The sequence below is a fragment of the Protopterus annectens genome, chromosome 11.part0 (genome assembly GCF_019279795.1).
Source record: "Protopterus annectens isolate FY-2018-M chromosome 11.part0, PAN1.0, whole genome shotgun sequence".
Classification (NCBI taxonomy): domain Eukaryota; kingdom Metazoa; phylum Chordata; order Ceratodontiformes; family Protopteridae; genus Protopterus; species Protopterus annectens.
In genome coordinates, this window is record NC_056745.1 from 328,178,961 (window position 1) to 328,201,605 (window position 22,645).

The 22,645-nt window shown below is 40.1% G+C and overlaps 1 protein-coding gene across 1 annotated transcript in view; it reads left to right on the forward strand.

Moving 5' to 3' along the window:
* Positions 1-22,645, forward strand: part of APPL2 (adaptor protein, phosphotyrosine interacting with PH domain and leucine zipper 2) — a 1,154,621-nt gene that overhangs the window by 455,979 nt on the left and 675,997 nt on the right. Inside the window, exon 4 of the mRNA XM_044087826.1 lies at positions 1,138-1,209. Coding sequence (XP_043943761.1) covers positions 1,138-1,209 — 72 coding nt within the window. The remainder of the gene's footprint in view (positions 1-1,137; positions 1,210-22,645) is intronic.

The following is a 22,645-nucleotide window of genomic DNA, read 5'->3' on the forward strand; positions in this document are numbered from 1 at the left end:
TTTCACCCAGAAGTTCGCATTTATTTATTCAGCTTCCAGCTCCGTTGTCTCTTTTTGTTAATTTAAGCCAAACTATCCATTTTCTTTCCTGAACCTAAAAATGAGGGAGGAAGGATATTATGTACCTTGGATGCACAGACAACTCAGGTACTGTCTTGACAGAACTGAATCTTTCAGATCTTCAAATGAATTATTTGTTTCTTGTCAAGGTAAGAAGGGACAATCTGTGTCAAAACAAACTATTTCCAAATGGTTGTCTAAGGCTATTTCCTTTGGTTGTACTCGCTCTAACTATTCTATTCCAGGGAGGGAAAATCCACTCTACCATGACCTTGGCTTCATTAATGGCTTTTTGGAAAGGGTTGGATTCTATAACTATTTTACAAAGCACTATCAGCTTGATTCCTTCTGAAAATCCAAGTCAAGCTTTGTTAAGACCATTCTCCAAGGGCTCCTAGACTCCTATCCTTCGACTTCCTAAATATAATTAGTTATAGTAGTGTACCTATATAGCTAAGGCTACTGCAGCAGTGATCAGAATGTTGAACATAGCACAGCAGTGTAAGTTGAACTTAACAGTAGATGTTTGAATTATCACTACTGCAGTAGCCACTCCCTCCCTCTATTCCCCTTGTTTTTTGTTGTTTCTTTTTTATGCCAGGGTGTGGATATTTATTTTTTTGTTGTTCTTATCATTGTCCTTTCAGGGCTCAGCTACTCTCTCTATGCTGCTAGGAAAGCTCTGAAGGGCTTCAAGCCCAAACTTGTCTTTTATTCAGTTCAGAAGGGTGGAAGGTGCTCTGAAGCTTTGGAAGCTGGTCAGCTGATATAACCCATATAAGGAAGGTATTGCCACAGTGATCAAACGTCTGCTACTATGGTAAGTTCAACTTGCACAACTGTACTTTCTTGCTAGAGTGAAACTTTGGAAATTCCTAGAATTACTGCAGGAGTAGGAACACTTGTCATTTGAGGCAGTGATATGCTTATAAGTAGAGCATGAAAAGTACTAAAACTGTATCTGAAGATAAAGAATCATGGATATAAATGTATATTGTGTAGCATCCATTATAGTTCAAAGTGGCTGCATTGTTTTGTATACAGTTGTCAGTTTTCTTTTCATTTTTTTTTATTCAGAACTTTGCGTTGGGTAAGGGGGATGAACAAGTTATATCCAGCTTGCAGAACTTTGCCAAAACTGTGGAGGAGGTAAGTCAAGATGCATGTTATAAGATCCTCAAACAAAACTGAACTAAGTAGAAGCTGTGACCTGCTGTATTAAAAGGTTATCATAGGCATGGACCGTCATGCTTTGTGCAATGTCAGCCCCAAATCTAATGACTGCAAATGTTATGTAAAACTAATGTACAGATGTGTCACACTGCACAGGTAATTCTTTTCTCCGTCTCACCTCTTAAAGTGTAGGAGGACAGTCTCATGTCCTAACCCTTGTGTCTTGAGACTAGTCTAACATAAAAGTGTCCATTTAAAAGTCATATTCTTGATTGCCATTTTGTATACTAGTCATTTTTAGTCAGTGAAATAAGTCTTAGTCTTACAAATAAAAAAGTAAGCAAATCAAATATTTTTAGCATATTGACTGTCTTACATATGGTACACCTAATGACAAGAACAACATGTGATATCTGTCCAGATAGTGACAGAGTTAGGGTGAGAAAATAATGACCTGTTAAATACAGTTATGAACTCAACTGGACCAGTATTTTTCAGTACTTAGTAATCAGATAGAACATCTCTCAGTTAAGTGTTCAATGTTTGGTTCATTTCAGTAGGATGGTAGTTAGAATGTTTCAGTGATATGTGACTGACAGATTAAATTTTAAGGAATGCATCAAAGTGCTCATAAATGACATTAAACAGCACAGGAAGAGAATATGTTTGTGATCATACAGATCTCGTACAAAGTACTGATGGTTTATTTTATTTTTACAGTTATACCTCTTAATGATAATATATTAGAGGCAGTCCTTTTGACATTTTCTCATTCACAGTCTTTCCTATTATTATTTAAGTAGGGACAAGTGTAGATCCATGGAGAGTCAGTGACAGCCCATCAGAAAGAGGCACCAGTCTGCCTCTGCAAACGTTTATTAGCACATATTTGTAGTCAGGTAGAAAAAAAAGAAGACAAGCGAAATTGTGAAATGATTGTCATAAATTCAAGATGCAACTGTTTTTGTTTTTTTATCTTTGTCCTTAAAAGCATATAATTATAACTGAATATCACATATAATTATTTATTGTCTAAACAATTTCATAGAAAATGTCAGACACTTATTGCTGGATGCCACCAATCAGCCTGCATACCTATTAGAATGTTCCAGACTGCCAAGTAGCATTATATTCATTTTTGTAATTGGTCAGTATATAAATTCTTTTTGGGTCTAGAACATACCTGTACTGAGCTGACATTACATCACAAGTAAAAATAGTGTAAATTTCAATTGAAAACTGAATGTTTGCTAATGTAAAAGCATTACCAAAGGAAACTGTCTCCACAGGCTTTTACAGTGCGAGTTACAAACGTCAGCACTGAGCTTCACTGAAGTACTTTTTTTTTACCTTTTCCCTCCCACCCTTCCTTTACTTCACTGGACAAGCTCTCATGCTCCATCCACACTGGGTTTACCAGCTGTTCCATGCTCTCAGATTTATTCCAATAGTTGCTGGGACCGGTCATGGAAACACTTGTGTGGGTTGATGGTCTTAGAGTTATTTTGTACCCAGATGTCATTAATGTCTTACTAAGTACATAAATGTACAGCAGTATTTTGCAGTAGCAGTCCGACATGTTTCATTGTACTGTATTTCAGTTAGAGGTAAGTATATTTGTTCTCTTCATAGTGCGAAATGCAGTATATGTTTAGAATATATCTGCACTGAGCTGGTGATATATAAGAAGGAAAATCACATATATTTATCTAGAAAAGAGAATATTTTGCTACTGAAATTATACCATCACCCAAACCTATACTGACCATAGCACTGTGGTCAGGCTGATATCAATGTAGAGATACAGTTAAATTCTTAACAGTAGATTGACTATCTTAGATGCATTTCTAATTGAGTTTCTAAGTATAATTTCATAAACATGTTACTAAGCATTTGGCCTTTTATGTATAACTAGAAAGTGAGGCCGCGGTGGTGCAGCATTTAGCATTGTTGCCTCATAGCAAGAGGCTCCTCCCGTTCAATTCTTGGCTGGAGCGTCTTCTGTGTAGAGTCTGCATGTCCTCCCCATGGTCGAGTGACATTAAAGACATGCAGGTAGGTGCGTGCATGAATGGGTGTGCCTTCTTTGAAGGTTGGATGTCGGGCTGGCTACTTGGCACCATAAAAATCCACTGCCAATCATTAGAGGAGCGGAGTTCCGCTGTGGCGACCCGTAACTGGGAAAAGCCAAAGACTTTCATTCATGTATAACTAGAAAGTACAGGCTGTTGCAAGCAGTTCACAATTAGGATGCAGCATGTGGTATTCTCTTATTGTTGTTTAGTCATTTAGTTAAGTCCGACTCTTTATGTTGCCAAGGGCTAAAGTACACCAGGCATCTCTTGTCTCTGCTTGCTATTGCCTTTAGGTTTAAATGACAGAAAAAATGAAAGTCAATTGTAAGTGGACCATATTTAGTCTGACTTCTCTGACATGACCTGCCTGTCTTAGGTGGCCCCACACAATATAGATTATAGTTTCACTGAGATGCACAAGCCCCCTTATTGTTGGATATGTGACTTCTACTCAGTGTGAGGAATGCAGTAGGTGTTTACAGCATATCTGTACTGAGTTGCTATTATATCAGAAGTAAAAATCATATACTTTTGTAGAAAAGGGAACTTTTTTGACACTGGAGAGATGTCACCACCAAAATCCCCTGTACTGACTATGGCAGCAGTTTCAGGCCAAATTCAGAACTGACATGCATTTTGATATTTAAGAGAAGAATGGCATTCAGATATGCATTTTTTTCTGAATGTGTAAGATAAAAATCTTTAATATTTTATCAACCGTCAAAGGGGGGATTAAAATACTGACTGTTGTACAAAGGCATGGACAGTCATTTCATAGTGATAGTTGTAGGCTTAATAAGTAGCTAACATAAACAAGAGATATGTGAGAACAATTGTGCATCAGAATAATATTTTGTAGTATTGACTATGAATTAATCTGTGGATGAAAATAAGCTGACTCATCACTTACTTTTCCCCTTTCCAAAACCTGTTGCTGTTTGTTCCAGTCAACTAAAAATTAAAAGCACTAGCATGCACCAGGTTGAATTTTGTATAAAAATAAAATTCATTGGGCCTCTCAAGTGGTGCAGAGGGATAAAGCTGTAACTATGACTCAGTTGATCCAGGTTTGATCAGCAACTCTGGCAACTGACATTGTCAGAAAGGGATGAGCTTGCTCCTCCCAGGTGGAAGGATGTTTTTTTCTGACACTCCCTTTAAAAAAAAAAACACCTATATAAAATTATCACTAAAGACATCAGCAAACATACATTATCAGAAAATGAAAACAAACTATTTTAACATGTTTCCATTCAAATAAAATATGCATCACATATATTGTCTTACTATAATCAGTCCAACATTAAAAAATATTCCTGCCTTTCCTTAAATCTCATTCCTCCATATTGTTTCCACACTTTCCATTTAGTTCTATGCAATTTGCTCCTTTCCTTATTTAAAGATCCTTCTTTGTGTTCTTTTATATCTTTTACAATATTCAGTACCTCAGATACAATTGATGTAGACATTGGTTTCTATTTTCTAGTAACTTATTTTTGGAAAGCAACAGAATTAAACCTAACAAGGCCTTAATTTGTCTATCCAATTCAGATCTTGTATCCTAGCGGAAGCCATTTGCTCACCCAATATTTCTCATAAGAGTTCTTTGTAGGGGATTTTTAAGGTATGCTAACACATTACACTGTTAAACGGTGCGTTTCCAGTTACCTCTTTATTCTCCATCACACCTCCAACATTTGTTGTCTACCTGAGGAAAAAAAAATTGAAGTCTGCTTGTGTATAAAAATACCTATGTAACACTTCCAGGCAAAGATCTTAAACTTTCTGGACCTAGTTGCATACTTTGAAGCCATACATATATCTGCCTTCACATTGTTTTGTTGTAAATTGCCTTTTCAGTCTTTCTTCCCAATCTTTTCTAACCTCCTCTTATTGATTCATACAGTTATCATGCAACATTTTATATTTATATACATATATGTATATATATTTATTTTGCCTTATTTAAGTTGAACATTTATTTTATGTTTTTAAACTGCTCTACAATAGGTTTTTGTTTTGTGATAATTGCTAAAGTAGACGTTATTTTTTTAAATATCAGCTGACTATTAGTTAGACTATAAATGCGGTCTTTATTTTTATTCATGTGTCTGATGAAGCGACGAACACAGTCGTGAAAGCGCTTGCCCTTTTATTTTATTTTATTAAATACTTGGTGTGTCAGCTTGGTGCAGTTTTTTTTGTTTAACATTTTACATGCCCTGCTCATTTTCCCATTTTTTTAACAGCTTGTTCTGTTCTAGATTCAATAAAAACTCTACCAGAACAGGTCTTCCACTTAAAATTCCCCTATCCTGTTATCTTTCTCTATACTTTGAAATCAAGCCCTGGTAGGGAAGGCAGTCTCTAGCCTACAATCCAAGTGTCATCATGGCCTCATCCCACTCTTATAACATTTCCTGCTTGAATTATTTGTTCCCAATGTCTAGGTTCCTTTGCCATGTTTGTCCAGTAGATTCCACCCCCATCTTGCCTATTATGTGTATCTTTACTTTCAGTCATTTCTGTTGGCAACATTTCCTCTTTCCATTCTTGTATTGGCTTACTTCTTAGAATACTTTCTGATACTGTATGAAAATAATATTGTGTATGGTTCTTCTCATTCTCCTTAAGGATCTGCTGCCAAAATCCCACTCTGTCTATTTCTTGGAACTTCCCCCTTGCTTTATCATCATCCCTTTCTATTTTGAATTATAACCTTCTGCTTTTGTTATATGTAACCGTGTAGCTGTGAAATAGCCTTTCAGATCAGGTAAACTTAAACCACGTTGTTCTATTGGAAGGATCACCTATCCTACTTAACTGTTGCCCTTTCCCTCCCAAATAAATTCCTTCCAGTTTTAGGTTCATAGGTTCATAGGTTCATACTAGGCTGTCTGCCCTAGGGCATTTATAAGCCTAGCCAGAATGTGTTTGGCTTTCGCCACCCATTTTAAATTTATTTTGCTATGCCCTTTTTTGAGGTTAGTATACTGTGCCTCTGTCTAACAGTGACACAGAAGTGATACCCAGGGTAAACCTACGATCTCCCATCCACTCACCAAGATTCCTCTTGAAGAGAGTCAGTGAGGGACTCTGCCTAACCTGGACTGGGATTTTATTCCAGAGTGAAGGGAGCCTTTGGGTTATGAATCTGTCCCTCCATCATGTCCTATTTATTTCAGTGTTGAGGTTCAAGTCTCTCGAGCGCGAAGCTCGATGGGATTTGGATTTTCTGAGGTGCAGCATGTCCATTAATTCCAGGTTGGACATGGCTTTATACGTCAGGCACAGATCGCCTCTGAACAGGCGGTATGCCACTGAGTAGAGCTGGAGTTTCTTTAACCGGGCAGCATATGGCATCTGTTTGAGCCCTTTGATCCTCTTGGTGAGGTACTTTTGGGGTCTTTCCAGTTGCTGCAGGTGTCTGGTAAGGTACATCCCAAAAGGAGCATTGTACTCAATTATGGGCCTGATGAGGGATGAGTAAAGAGGCACGATGACCTCTGATCTAGATGTGAATCCCTTCATGATTAGGTGGGCTATATAAAATGTTTTTCTAACCACTTTGGCCACGTGGTTGTCAAATGAGAGATTGCTATCAACTTGGGTCCCCAGGTCCCTAATTACTTCTTCTGTACTTAATGGATTACCACCTATGTGGTAATTTGTGGGCACTTTGTTTTGCCAAAAGGGATGACTATACACTTTTTGGCATTTAGCTTGTGGCCATGGCTCTGGCACCAGTTGTCTGTTTCTATGAGGCCCTTTTGGAGGATGCTTGTGTCGGCTGGAGGGTTGATTATGGCCCAGTTTGCAGTCATCTGCGAACTTGGTCAGCCACAGTCCTTCTGTGTTGGCCTGTACCTCCGAGAAATGTATACCGAACAAGAGAGGTCCCAGGACTGAGCCTTGTGGGACACCACTTGTAACTGGTTTGGAGTCTGACATGGCTCCAGCAATTCTAACCATGTGGGTTCTGTCCTTGAGCCAGTTTGCAATCCATCTAGTGACATAGGGTTTATATTTAAGCTGGTGAGCTTATCTATAATGCCCGAGTGGGGTATTATATCGAAGGCTTTTGCGAGGTCCAGGTAGGCTGTGTGGACCACCTTCCCCTCGTCAATGGCCTTGGCGACTGTTTCAAAGAAATCAACCAGGTTTAAGAGGCAGGATTTGCCCTTAACAAAGCCGAACTGGGTAGGATCCAGTGTCTGTAGGTCCCCAATATCTTTATTTATGAGGTCCATGATGATTCTTTCCATAGCTTTGCAGACCAAGCTAGTCAGGCTTATGGGGCGATAGATGTTCTTCATCTCACATTGCTGCAGTCCTTACACTTGGGTAGTCCGCTGTCCTCGGTCGGCCCGAATATCAAAGTATTAGGCTGACATCGGTCAAGGCGCTTAAGACTGACATCAGGACGTCAGGGTACAAATGCGCATGACCGACGTCATATCCTCAGTCTTTTTTGCCGCATGGTCCGATGCAGAAGCAGCGTTGCAAGTGCCGTTTGGCGTTCTGAAATTTTTCGAATTCGGAGTTTCAGACCGAGTCAAAGTTGGCTAAGTACCGTTGGGGAATATTTTAGTTTTTCTTGCCTCAGTGGTTTACCGGATGTCAGAAAAGTGAATAACTGTATTTCTTGTGGGAAACAGATACATAGAGATTATCATACTTTGTGTATTCCTTGTTTGGGGCCTGAGCACGACGTTGTTGGGAGTCGCTTTTGTGCTAGGTTCAATAAGCGCACTATTGCGAAGGTTAGATTGTGCCAGGTTGGTCTCGGAAGCGGTGCAATTATAATATGCCGCCGGATGCTCCGACGCCACTTCTTCAAGAAGCGCAAAGACAAAGCAGCTAACCCCCGGAAAGAAGAGTCGTCCGCACGGACGCCGGTTCTTTAGAGGCGCCAGTGGAACCGGTGGTTCCGGAGGCTTCTCTGGAGTCCCAGGGGAGACTTTGATATTGCAGGATGTGGCCTCTCAGGAGGCAGGTCAGGCTGAAGGGGCTTCTCAGGTTACTGTACTCCCCTCCCTTCCTAGGGTGGTTAGGCCCTCTCCTTCTGTTTCCAAGGCTTCTCCCAGAGGTAGGCCAGGTTTAGCTTCTGTTGGTGTCACTCCTAGTTCATCAGGATCTGTGCCCAAGAAGCATATGCTTAAAATGGCAGAAGATTTAATTACTTTGATTAGAGGTTCTTTGCCCTCCTGATAAGAGGCCTAGGGTGGAACCAGAGTTGGGGAGTTTTGAGCAGGCTTCGGATGTTTCAGAGTCTTCGGCTGAAGACTTGCAGGAGTATTCTCCTTATTCTGATTCTGATGTGGATGATTCTACTCCTTCTGCTTCTCCTCCAGAGGATTTTTCTTTTTCAGAGACTCTTCATTCCATGAGGGAACATTTTAAGTGGGAAGGTCAGGACTTCTCTGATTCCAGGAAAAGGCTTAGGGAATTTTTGCTTTACCCCAGCATAGGCCTTTGGCTATACCACCTGTTCTGGATGTTGTGGAAGATGTGTTTGCAGAGGCTTCACTTAATCCTGATTCTTTGCCTCCTGCTCCTGTTAAACCGGACAGGTATTACAGGGTGCCTGAAGCTCATAAATATCTTTATAAGAGTCCTAGGGCGGACCCAGAAACTGTTAGTCAGGGACCTAAGGGTGTCAAGGCCTCTATTGTAAAAAATCCGGTTCCTCCAGATAAAGAGGCCAGGGCTTTGGATAGATGGGGAAAGAAAGTCTATACTTCTTCCACCTTAGCTATGAGGGCTTTGAATTGCCAGTTTCACATTTTGAAATATCAAAACTATCTTCTTTCTCAATTGAAGTCTAAGGTAGATGCTCTGGCGGAAGGTATTGAGTGTAAAGAGTTACAAGATTTGGTACATGTTTCTGAACAGGTGGGTAAGCATTCTTTACAATGTGGTTTTGAATGCTGTACAGGCCTCGTCTAGGGTGGCTGCCACTGGGTCAGTTCTTCGCAGGCACGCCTGGCTGAGGGATCAGAATTTATCTGACCATGTTAAGACAAGGATTTTAGATGCTCTTTTACAGTCTGATGTGTTGTTTGGTTCACCTGTGGAGGCAGTCTTAAAGAAAATGGAAGACAAGGCTAAGTCTATGCAGACTGTTAAAGATTTTTGCAAGTTCAGCCTCAAGTTTAGTAGGAATTGGCCTGCTAAGGGGTGGACGCCTTCTTATGATTCACAGTCTAGGGGTAGATCTAGACGTGGTAGGGCAGAGCTCAGGGCTCTTTCAGACCTAGAACAGGGAGTTCACCTGCACAGTCTTCGGGTGAGGGCAGGGGCCAGTCCTTTCGTAAACAGGCCCAGTGACCTACCTTTTCAGCTGCCAGAGCCTTCTTGTCTGGCAGCACCTTTGGGAGGAAGGTTGGCACTCTTCAAGGAAAATTGGAGTTTAATTACCCAAGACAGATGGGTATTGGATATCATACACCAAGGTTACAAGTTTTATTTCCATACCTTGCCTCCTTTCAAAGGCATGCCAGACGTTCCTCCTCAGCAAAGAATAGAGGCTCACAAACAAATTTCTCTGCTGCTTCAAATAGGCCATACAGCCGGTCCCTCTGCCAGAAGTGGGCCTAGGATTTTATTCTCGCCTGTTCCTAGTACCAAAGAAGGGGAACACGTGGAGACCAATTTTGGATTTATCTATCCTCAACACTTATCTGGACATTCCCAAGTTCAAAATGTTGACGTTACAACAGCTTTTACCTCTGCTGGGCAAAGATCACTGGATGGTGACTCTGGATCTCAAGGAGGCTTACCTTCATGTTCCTATCAGGCTAAGTTGCAGGAAGTATCTGCGCTGGCTGGGACTTCTCATTATCAGTTCTCTGCATTGCCCTTTGGCTTATCTACTGCGCCCAGAGTGTTCACGAAGGTTCTGGCTCCAGTGATAGCTTTCTTCAGGCTAAAAGGAATACAGATCTATCCTTATTTGCACGATTGCCTGATTCTGGCTCAAGGAAGGGACGAACTTCTTCATCATTTGCAATATGTGATAGCAGTGCTAAGATGCCTGGGGTATTCTGTGAACGAAATAAAGTCCAGTCTAGTACCCTCTCAGGACATGTGCTTTCTGGGTGTGAGACTGAATACAGCATCCCAGATGGCCTTTTTGACCCCGGACAAACAAAAGAATCTTTCCCTTTACTTCCATCAATTGTCTCATCAGTCCAGGCTGACTGCAAGGACAGTCCTTCAAGCCTTGGGGTTCATGGCATCTTGTATTCTGGTGCTTCCCAATGCCAAACTGCATATGAGGAAGCTACAATGGTAACTCAAAATGTATGGACACAGCACTGCCAAGATATGGACACTGTCATTCAGATAATACCTTGCATTCAAAAGGAATTTTTGTGGTGGGCTCAGGAATGTCACCTAAACAAGGGACTCTCTGTGACCCGGCCAGAGGCGAGTCAGATTCTAACGACAGATGCCTCAGACAAAGCTTGGGGAGCTCATCTAAATGGAAAGTGGATAAAAGACACGTGGCCTGCCAGACTACAACATCTACATATCAACTTGAAGGAGATGTTAGCAGTCCAATTTGCATTAATAGCTTTCAAGGATTTACTTCTTCCAGGGCAGGTGTTGGTTCTAACAGACAACACAACTGTCATGTGGTACATCAACAACCAAGGGGGAACACATTCTTATCCTTTATGCAGACAAGCAATCATTTTGTGGGAGACTGCTCTCAGTTTACAGCTAAATCTTCAGGCAAGGTTTCTGCCGGAGCACAGAACTCCTTAGCAGATGTGTTGAGCAGACAATTATGGATCCCCACGAGTGGAAATTGGATCCTCATGTATTTCAGAAATTGACAGTGTCATGGGGAACTCCAGACATAGATCTGTTCGCTTCTCCACTAAACTACCAGCTGCCAAAGTTTTGCACAAAAGGTTTCATCCCACAGCTTGGAAAGTGGATGCTCTTTCTTTCAATTGGAGCAATCTTCATGTGTATGCCTTTCCACCTCTGCCTCTCCTCCCAAAGGTACTCCTAAAGGTCAGACAGGACAAGCCAAAGATGATTTTAATAGCTCCAGATTGGCCTCGACAGCACTGGTACCCATTACTGAGAAGTCTGGTACGGGAGCCTCCATGGCCTTTGCCTTCGATTCCACACCTGCTGTCTCAGGAGAACAGTCATTTACTCAATGTCAAACTTCACTCTCTTCACCTAACAGCCTGGCATGCTTCCACAGCAAGTTTTGAATGTTATTTTGGAGGCCAGAAGGCCTAGTACAAGGAAAGTGTACGAGATAAATGGAAGAGATTTTTATTTTGGAGTGCAGCAAAGGAATTTGATGTTTCTAAGCCTAATTTAAGTGTGGCTCTTCAATATCTTGCTGAGTTACTGGACAAAGGTTTGTCCTTCTCTTCTATTAAGATTCCTGCTGCAGCAATTTCTGCTCACTATGACTGTGACCCACCATTGTTTTCTCATCCTTTGTTTAAGCAATTCCTTAGAGGGGCAAAGAATATAAGACCCAGAGCTCCTACTCCTGCTTGGGATCTCAATTTTGTGTTGGAGAAACTCACTCTACAACCTTTTGAGCCTGCAGCTACTGCCGAGTTGAAATATTTATCATGGAAGACTGCTTTTTTGTTGGCCATTACCTCTGCGAGAAGGGTTTCTGAATTACAGGCTCTTATGGCAGTTGAGCCTTTCTTAATTTTCCATAAGGACAGAGTATCTTCGCATTACTAATCCTTCCTTTATGCCTAAAGTGGTTTCTAGTGTGGCTTTAAACCAAACTATTCATTTGCCTACTTTTTATGCAAACCCCCAAAATAAAGGGAGAAGATTTTGCACACTTTGGATATACACAGGCAGTTGCGATATTATTTGAGCAGAACTAAAGGGTTCAGGCAGTCTCAGCAGTTATTTGTTTCATTTGCTTTGGGTTCTCAGGGCAAGCCTGTTTCAAAACAAACTATTTCTAAGTGGATTGGGTTTTGTATTACTTTCTGTTATTCCCATCATGGTAAGGAGATTCCAGCTGGGATTAGGCCTCATTCCACTAGGGCTACTGCCACTTCTACAGCTTTTTTAAGGGGGGTGGTAACTAAAGATATTTTAGAGGCAGCCACTTGGAGTTCAGTGCATACTTTCTCTAAGCATTACCACCTTCCTCTTTACTCTAAATCTAGGGCTGGTTTTGCCACTGCAATTCTACAGGGCATTTTGGCAGCACCTAATGCTTTATAGTTTTGCCATCCTCCCTTACCTCTGCTTTGGGATTCTACCCAAGTGTAAGGACTGCAGCAATGTGAGATGAAGAACATAGTACAGTTTTGTACCTACCATAAATGTAGATGTTCAAGATCTACATTGCTGCAGTCCAATTTACTCCCTCCTTCCCTCTGTAGTTAGAGGTGGTGTGGTTTGGGTTGTAAATATTGTGGATATTGTATATATTGTACATATGATTAGTGCAAGGGTGGTTGGTTGTTTTTTGCTGTCTTTTGGTTTTGGCCTTTCTTTTTAGGGTCTTCTGACATCTGGGGCAAGAAAAGACTGAGGATATGACGTCGGTCATGCGCATTTGTACCCTGACGTCCTGATGTCAGTCTTAAGCGCCTTGACCGACGTCAGCCTAATACTTTGATATTCGGGCCGACCGAGGACAGCGGACTACCCAAGTGTAAGGACTGCAGCAATGTAGATCTTCGAACATCTACATTTATGGTAGGTACAAAACTGTACTTTTCCAGGATCCGTTGAGGCACCACCTTTATGGAGAGGGACCACTGTAGCTGTACGCCACTCTTTGGGCACATATCCTGTAGTAAGGCTGAGATTGAACAGTAGTTTTATGTTTGGGTTTAGCTCTTCTTGGAGTTCATGTAGGATGCAGCCCGGGACACCGTCTGGTCCCATTGATGCTGTGTTTTTTGCTTTGGCGAGGGCGGCTCTTACCTGAGCATTTGAGATGTCAGGGGGGCAGCACTCTGCTGGGATAGATATTTGCCCTTTGGTGGGGAGTTTGCGCTGAACCTTTCAGCTAGGATGTTGGCAATGTCTGTGGGTTCAGTGTATTTTTTGTCATTTTGGACTAATTCTGAGCATATCTGGGAATTACCACCCAGGTTCCTAACATAACTAAAGAAAGCCTTGTGATTATCCTTAGTGCTGTGCAATTTTTCTCTAGAAGCTGGCCTTAGACAATTTTATGAGTGCCCGTAGTTTTTTGCTAATACTGATCAGTGATGCCTTCCCTTTTTGGGATTTTGCACTATCATTTAGTAGCTTCCTCCTTCTATTGTATAGTTTGTTTATGGCTGGGGTCCACCAGACAGGACGTCTGCCTTTGGAGGATTGGGTCTTGGTTTTATTTGGGATCGCATGATCCATGCATTCCTGAAGGTGTTCATAGAATGCGTTTATAAAGGATTCTGTGATCTGGGTCGTATTTTCCACAGGCCCGGAGGCTTTGAAGGATTCCACCTTGGTTTTGAGAAGTGTGAAATTTGCTTTAGAGAAGTTTTTCACTGTGGTTTTCTGGGCAGGGGTGGGTGGGATGTGAATATCCAGTGAGATTAGTTTATGGTCTGATTGTACCAGTGAGGGATACACTTCTGGTCTGGAGCATAGAGTCCCCATGTTGGTGATGATCAGGTCCAGTATGTTTTCCCCTCTTGTGGGAGTGGTAACAAGTTGTTCCATAGCATTTGAGTTTATAAATTCTAGGAACCTTTGGGCTAGGGTGTTGGAGCTAGAGTAATGCTCCCAGTCTAAGATTGGGTAGTTGAAGTCGCCCAATATAATGGTGTTTGGAGAGACCTTCATATTTTCCAGTGTTCTCAGGAAGGCCGAGTGGGGTTCCTGGGTTTGGGAGGGTGGTCTGTAGCAGGCTATAAACTGGAAGGCAGTTTTACCCACTGTTAGTTGCACATGGATAGTCTCTGATGCTTCGTGCTTTGCCACCAACCTGGAGGTGTGGGTATCTATGATGAATATCGATACTCCCCCTCCTTTTGTGGTTCGGTCCAAGTTGTGTGGCCGAAAAGCATGGTATGAGGTATAACCTGGTAGTGCTGGGGTGCTCTCAGGAGCCCTGAACCAGGTTTCTGTTACTGCACAGATATTGATGTTCTCCATGCAAAGGAGAGTTTCAAGTGCGTGCATCTTGAGGTTTAGACTTCTGGCGTTGAGTAGCATTACTCTTAGTTTCTTATCCCTTGTGATACCTATGGAGGTGGGTTTGTCTTTTGAGCCTTGCCTAAAAAAGGCACTATGGGGGTAGCAAGAGCCTTTGCCAATATCCGAAAGCCCAGGGGTGACGGGTGCAAGCCGTCTAAGCATCGTGGCTTGTCGAGCATATCATCCCAAGCTGACAGGCATTGGATCCCCTTTGAATGACACCAGTACTTAAGCCAGTTGTTGAAATTGATTATCTTGTCTTCATATTGTGGCATCATTCTTGGTGAGGGTAAGATGCTACTCAAGGTCAGGGTCATACCGGCCTGGGCTAAATGCTCAGAGAGCTCCTTTATGTCTCTTTGCATGTAGTCCAGGGAGGTACATCTCAGGTCATTCACACCAGCATGGACAATGACTGAGTCATATTTGTACTTGCCTTGGAGTGACCTGAGTGCTTGTGTTATGTGGTGGATCCTAGCACCCGACAGGCTGCTCACCGTGACCCTCTCCTTGTTCAGCCTGGTGAGCGGGACGTCAGTGTGCCTGATGATAGAGACACCTATTACAAGTGTATCAGGTGTGGTGTTTAGTCTTAAGGGCTGTGACTGTTCGGCACACTGGCTTTGTGAGATGTGTGTTGCACGTGTTTTGTTTTGGGGTAGCGGTTGCTTGGGTGTCTGCTTTGGAGGTCTCTGCTGCTTAGGCAGATCTTTATTTAGAGCCTCTGAGTATGTTTTTGTGTGATTATGTGTTTGGTTTGCTGTCGTGGTAGGTCTATGTGAGACTGGAATTGTAGTGAGTGTGGTTTCCTTCTCCTCCTGACTGGTTATGCCAGTACTAAATTGAGAGAGCTTAGCCTCCAGTTTGGCTATATGGTTGCATCTTTCACATGTGTTGGAATTTGTTGGGAGGAGGAGAGGGTGGTCTGTGTACATGAGGCAGTTGTAACATTGCCTCAAGATTCCCAGATTCACCAGCTGGACCAGAGAGGAGATTGACAACTGACCTTTGGACATGCTAGAATAATATTGGTAATTCCTTAATTGAAAACAAGGGCCAGTGGGGAGTGAGGGTGTAGTGCTTTTAATTTTTAGTGCTGACTTGTATAATTGCTTTAGTGAGCAAGTGCCAGGTAACTTAAGTGCAATGTGTTACAGGTAACTTAAATGCAAAAACAACAAACAGTAACTTTCTTTCAAGTGAAACAAGGAAATAAGTACAGTAAGCAATGCAGATTTCACTAGTGGTCCACAGAAGCGCTGAGAAGCTGCATATTAGGTGGAATTAGCATTCCAGCGAAATAACAAGCATACAAACAACAAGCATATAAACAAAGCTAGATTCAGCAGGCCTGGATCTAGTCTATGCTACAGCAAACAAGGTGTACCAATTTCAGTAAGATACAGTTCAAATATTCAGACACTATAAACCTTTAACCAGAAGTTCCCAGCTCAGAAGGGCAGAGTCCAGCCTCTTCTCCCACAAGAGTGCAGACCACGAACCTTCCTAATGTAAAATAACTGGCCTGAAGCCCAAGTGCTTAAACCAGAACTAATACACTTTAAGAATAACAGACACTGGGCTCTCAATCAGCAGTTCCCAACTTAGAAGGATGAAAGCTACCTGTCCTGCCACCACAGTGCATGCCACAGACCTTCCTAATGTAAAACAACTGGTCTGAAGCCCAAGTGCTTAATCTAAAAGACTTGGAATGATAGCTACACTTTAATCAAGTTACTACCAAGCAGTAATAAATACAATTGAATACTTTAGAGAATGCCTGGATTAGTGCTCAAGTTACACAAACAAAGCTAGATCCAGCAGGCCCGAATCCAGTCTATGCCACAGCAAACAAGGCGCACCAACTTCAGTAAGAAGCAGTTCAGATATGCATGCACTATAAGCCTTTAACCAGAAATTCCCAGCTCAGAAGGGCAGAGTCCAGCCTCCTCCCACAAGAGTGCAGACCACGAACCCTCTTAATGTAAAATAACTGTCCTGAAAGCCCAAGTGCTTAAACCAGAATTAATACACTTTTAGAATAACAGACACTGAGCCCTCAATCAGCAGTTCCCAACCTAGAAGGATGTAAGCTACCTGTTCTGCCACTACAGTGCAGACCACAAACCCTCTCAGTGCAAAACAACTGGTCCGAAGCCCAAGTGTTTAAACAAAAAGGCTTAGAATGAGTTACATCAAGCAGTAATAAATACAATTGAGTACTTTTAAGATGATGCAAAAGTAAAATAAAGTAGGTAGAAACACAAGTACAGTAAAAGCAGATGAAATTTTTTTTTTTTTTTTCTGAACAAGTTCTGAGATCATATAAACAGATTTGAGTGCTGAAACTAGAAAACTGGCTAGTTATAAGAAAAAAAACTAAGCTAGAAGGCTTCCCTCCAACACAGAAGGGCTTGGGGGCTCAGAAGCCTACAAATAGTCTATACCACTTAACAGGAAAGGCAGGAAACAAGCTTACATTTTTTTTTCTGTTTCCCAGATGCTCTCTTTGTACACAGTAGGAGTGCCTGAAATCAGAATATGATCTCACTGCACTCAGTTGAGTGAACAAATGAGATGGACCCAGAAGGAGTATCCAAACACAAATTTACAAGAGGGGTGGGCAGTTTCAAGGCCACTAAGATTAACACCAAAACAAAGACAGGGAGGGTGGGTGGGACTAACTGAAGAGCAGAGTGAAAACTTCCAGTTCAGTTAATATTCCTGCAACACAGTTAAAATCAATTTAAATACTGTATTTGTTAGGGAAAAAAAAGTGCAGATAAAGGTACCTAAATTCTCTTATTCGTCCAGTTGAATACAGCAAGTTCTTAGCCGGCCAAAGCTGAGGTTTTTAAGCAGAAAATATTTCACACTGTACCACTTAAATAGGCAAGGACAGGAAATCAAAGAATGTGGCTACCCCCACACCTGTAATTACTAGCAAGTAACAAAATTCAGCAAACACTGACTAACTTCCACTTCAGTTAATATTCCTGCAACACAGTTAAAATCAACTTAAATACTGTATTTTTAGGAAAAAAGTGCAGATAAAGGTACTTAAATTCTCTTATACGTCCAGTTGAATATAGCAAGTTCTTAGCCAGCCAAAGCTGAGGTTTTTAAGCAGAAAATATTTCACACTGTACCACTTAAATAGGCAAGGACAGGAAATCAAAGAATGTGGCTACGCCCACACCTGTAATTACTAGCAAGTAATAAAATTCAGCAAACACTGACTAACTTCTAGTTCAGTTAATATTCCTGCAACACAGTTAAAATCAATTTAAATACTGTATTTTTGTAAAAAGTGCAGATAAAGGTACTTAAATTCTCTTATACGTCCAGTTGAATACAGCAAGTTCTTAGCCGGCCAAAGCTGAGGTTTTTAAGCAGAAAATATTTCACACTGTACCACTTAAATAGGCAAGGACAGGAAATCAAAGAATGTGGCTACCCCCACACCTGTAATTACTAGCAAATAACAAAATTCAGCAAACACTGACTAACTTCCAGTTCAGTTAATATTCCTGCAACACAGTTAAAATCAATTTAAATACTGTATTTTTTGGAAAAAAAAAAGTGCAGATAAAGGTACTTAAATTCTCTTATACGTCCAGTTGAATAGAGCAAGTTCTTAGCCGGCCAAAGCTGAGGTTTTTAAGCAGAAAATATTTCACACTGTACCACTTAAATAGGCAAGGACAGGAAATCAAAGAATGTGGTTACCTCCACACCTGTAATTACTAGCAAGTAACAAAATTCAGCAAACACTGACTTCCACTTCAGTTAATATTCCTGCAACACAGTTAAAATCAATTTAAATACTGTATTTTTTTGAAAAAAAGTGCAGATAAAGGTACTTAAATTCTCGTATACGTCCAGTTGAATACAGCAAGTTCTTAGCCGGCCAAAGCTGAGGTTTTTAAGCAGAAAATATTTCACACTGTACCACTTAAATAGGCAAGGACAGGAAATCAAAGAATGTGGTTACCCCTACACCTGTAATTACTAGCAAGTAACAAAATTCAGCAAACACTGACTAACTTCCACTTCAGTTAATATTCCTGCAACACAGTTACAATCAATTTAAATACTGTATTTTTAGGGAAAAAAAGTGCAGATAAAGGTACTTAAATTCTCTTATACGTCCAGTTGAATACAGCAAGTTCTTAGCCGGCCAAAGTTGAGGTTTTTAAGCAGAAAATATTTCACACTGTACCACTTAAATAGGCAAGGACAGGAAATCAAAGAATGTGGCTACGCCCACACCTGTAATTACTAGCAAGTAATAAAATTCAGCAAACACTGACTAACTTCTAGTTCAGTTAATATTCCTGCAACACAGTTAAAATCAATTTAAATACTGTATTTTTTTGAAAAAAAAGTGCAGATAAAGGTACTTAAATTCTCTTATACGTCCAGTTGAATACAGCAAGTTCTTAGCCGGCCAAAGCTGAGGTTTTATTGTCCACAACCTCTCCTTCGATTGATAAAAGTATGTATGACCTGTATACAAGACTAAAGGGACTAAAAACATTTCCACTGCTTATATCTTACTTTCCGATTACATAAATAATAGTTTCCAGTTTCTTAGTTTTTGTATTATCTTTTTAGTCTCCTCCCACATATTCTTAGCTTCCATAACAGGAGCCTTTTTAATCCATACTCCTAAATACTTCATCTTATCATGCCCCCGTAAATATGGATTTTGCTGAACCAATATGTGTGTGGTTACATAATTTATGGCTATAGCCTTTGTTTTATCTTCATTAATTCTATATCCCAAAAAGACATGAAACTGTCTCAAAATGTTCCACAACACTGAGATGTGCTTTTCTGGATTTATCAGGTACAAAATAATATAATCTGCAAATAAAGCCGACTTTTCCTGGTTACTGTTCCAATTATATCCTTATATTTCTGAGTTCCTCATTTTCTTTGCCAGTGGCTCTAAATGTAAACAAATAACAAATGGGGAAAGAAGACATCCCTGCCTGTTTGTTCTGTTAAAACACAACTTATCTGAGAGGAACCCTCCAACTTTAATTCTTGCCTCTGATCCTTTATATATCCTTATGATTAACCTTATTATTGTATCAGGAAATGCAAATGCTTCCAATGACCCTACACATAAAGTGCTTTCTGTGCATCAACACCCATGAAACAACAGAGATATATTCTTACATTCTGCTTTCCTCTGGATCATCATTGCACCCCTCCCCAAAACCACACTGATACATATCTATTAGTTTTGCCAACACCTTTGCCATTATTTTAGCTAGTATAGACATAAACACTGCATAACCATGGTTTAAAATTGAAATGGGTTTGTATGAAGCTGGGTCTGAAGGGTCTTTACCATCTTTAGGTAACACAGCCACCACAGCTTTCTTTCAAGATGTTGGTGCTTTCTTCCTTTTAAAATATTGTTAAACAAAATCTTCCAAATCTTTATCACTTTCTTTACTCCTAATTTCGAAACTTTCACAAGAAAACCATTTGTACTTGGAGACTTTTCTGAAGATTGATTATACATCACTGTTTTTATCTCATTACCTCCTTCATCTGCCTCTAACCTTGGCATAATTAAGTCTTCCGTAAATATTTCAATTTGTACTCTTTCTTGATTTTCATATTTCTCTGCTTTATACAAATTTTCATAAAATTTCTGGAATATCTCTAAAACCTGGACAGGATCTCTGGTTTATTTTTCGTGATAGACATTCTCCAGGTTTGGTGACAACCCTTTCAGCATTCTGTTGCCTAAGTCATTGTGCTAAAAGTTTTTGTGCTCTGTAGTTATCAGAAATAGTTGCTTAACTGCAGTCTTTCTAAACTCATGCATATTATCCAGATACTCCCTTATTTTCTCTTTAGCACCCTGCATTTGCTCTTCCTCTTGTTCTGTGAAATTCCCCTTATTCTGCAAAACTGTAGCCATCGTCAGCCATGTAAATAATTTCTATTACTTCTTAACCATATTTCTTTGTTTTATTTCAATCCTATTTTTAAACACCATTTTTTATCCCAGTCACTAGCTGTAATTTCTGAAGATATTTCTATCTTCCCTAATAATTACCATTAACCATTCCTTAAATTCCTCACTTTTCAACAGGTAGGTGGGAAGATGCCATTGTCTTATTTTTACTGTATTACACTTTATTTTTACATTAGTTTTTATTGGTGCATGATCAGAAATAGTTATCAGATGTGTGTTGAAGTTTTCAATTAAATCACATGTTCCTGTGAAATATAATTTCTATCTAGTCTAAACCAGTTATTATAACTTAGGGAACGATATGTAAATTCTGTCAGCGTTCTTACTACTGAATTCACATCTTCCATAGCAAATATTTTCAGAAGTTTCTTCAGAAATCTAACCTCTTTTGTTATATTCTCCCTTCTAGGTCTCCCTGATACACCCTCAGTATTGCAAATTAAATTACAGTCCCCACCTATAAACAATATTCCCTGCTGAAAGCTGATTATTTCTCCCCCAGAATTTCTTAAGCTCCATAACAGAAGTTTTCCGTTGAATATAAATACATGCCATTGTAATCCTCCTCCCTTGGCAAAAGCCCCTTGCTTCCACAAATCTACCTTTTTTTTTGTCTTTTCCTTGTCTATCACTACTGCAACTTCATTAGCAATTAGTATAATCACGTCCTTTTTCCTGTGTCCCTGATATTCCATTGAATATCCATTTTGAAATCCTCACTTTGTCAAATTCTCCATCTTATTTCTTTCCAGCTGTGTCTCCTGCAGCATTCCTGTTTGCTCTCTGCATTTCTTGCCCTTTCCTTTTTAGCATTACCTATAAGGCCATTCACTCGCCAGGGTAATATAGACAGCATAGCCCTCATGATAAAAAACTATTGCTCCCACCTGTTATACACAACAGTATTTTTTTTTTTTTGAATGTGTATTTCCAGCTTTTGTGTTATATGCATATACTAATATTTGGCAGGCCGAGCTTTTATACAGTTGTTTCTTCTCATCTCCACTTAAACCTATGTCACATTTTTCAAGATTTTTTGTTTTAATGAAAACCCTCAAATAAAAACCTAAATGCAAAACACCTCCATCCCCTATTAACTTGGAACAAGCATGCAAAACTATGTACATCACCCTCCAAAAGGGGACAGTTGCCCCAAACCGATGGGTAAACCTATAGGCAATATCTAACCTAAAATTAAGGCAACCCATGATAAACCACATGCTGTAGCCTGTGCTCCCATTTACACTTATTGCTTTCTGTTCTTTTTTTATCTTTCTTCCCCTTCCACTGTTCGGTTAACTGCATTAAAGTATTAAGGCTGCTAAAGAGAATGTTACCTCTTATTCACTTCCCATAATTTCAAACTTAATTTTTTTTCACGAAACTGCTTGCTATTGTACCTGTACATTTTGCATTTCCATCAGCAAAGAATACTCAGAATTCTCAAGATTAACTGATTATACCTACAGACAGCTTGTCTCTATGGAAATATACTTAGATGTGAGTTGTAAATTTCACTCAGAAAAGAATGCACAGCTGCTCTCAGCTGCAGTCATTTCAACTCCACTGAACATTTGCCAGTGGAAAACAAAGAAGCTAATATATCTACAGTTGTAAGAAGCTTAGCATGTTCATGCTTTCATGACTTTGTCTTATTTTTAAAGCCTACATATTTACAAAAATACCTGTTTACAGCTTAAACCAAAGGTAGTAATCTAGACATTCACCCTTGTAAAATAAAAAGAGAACATATCCAAGTTCTACACATAAGCAGTGCACTATTACTCCACCCCCACCCCAGCAGCCCAGTATCGCAGCATATGAATATTAAACTTGATCTTGCCCCGCTTTTTTCTTTTGTTATACTGTAAAACCTGTATTTCTTACAACTAAAAAATACTAGTTTACTTTAATGACTTTAACACATACAACAGTCACAGAAAATACTCCCTCATATTTAAAATATCCGACTACATACTACACAAAAACGTTTCACTGTATATAACATGCAGTTTATATTATGAACTGTATTATACAAATACTAATAAGAACAAAAATTGTTTTTACACTTAGTTTTCTCCCTTTTAGTATCATGCTGAACATTAATTGTATAAAGTGGGTTATATGCTATACAGTCTACCTACAAGTTTAGCAAAGCCAACAAAAG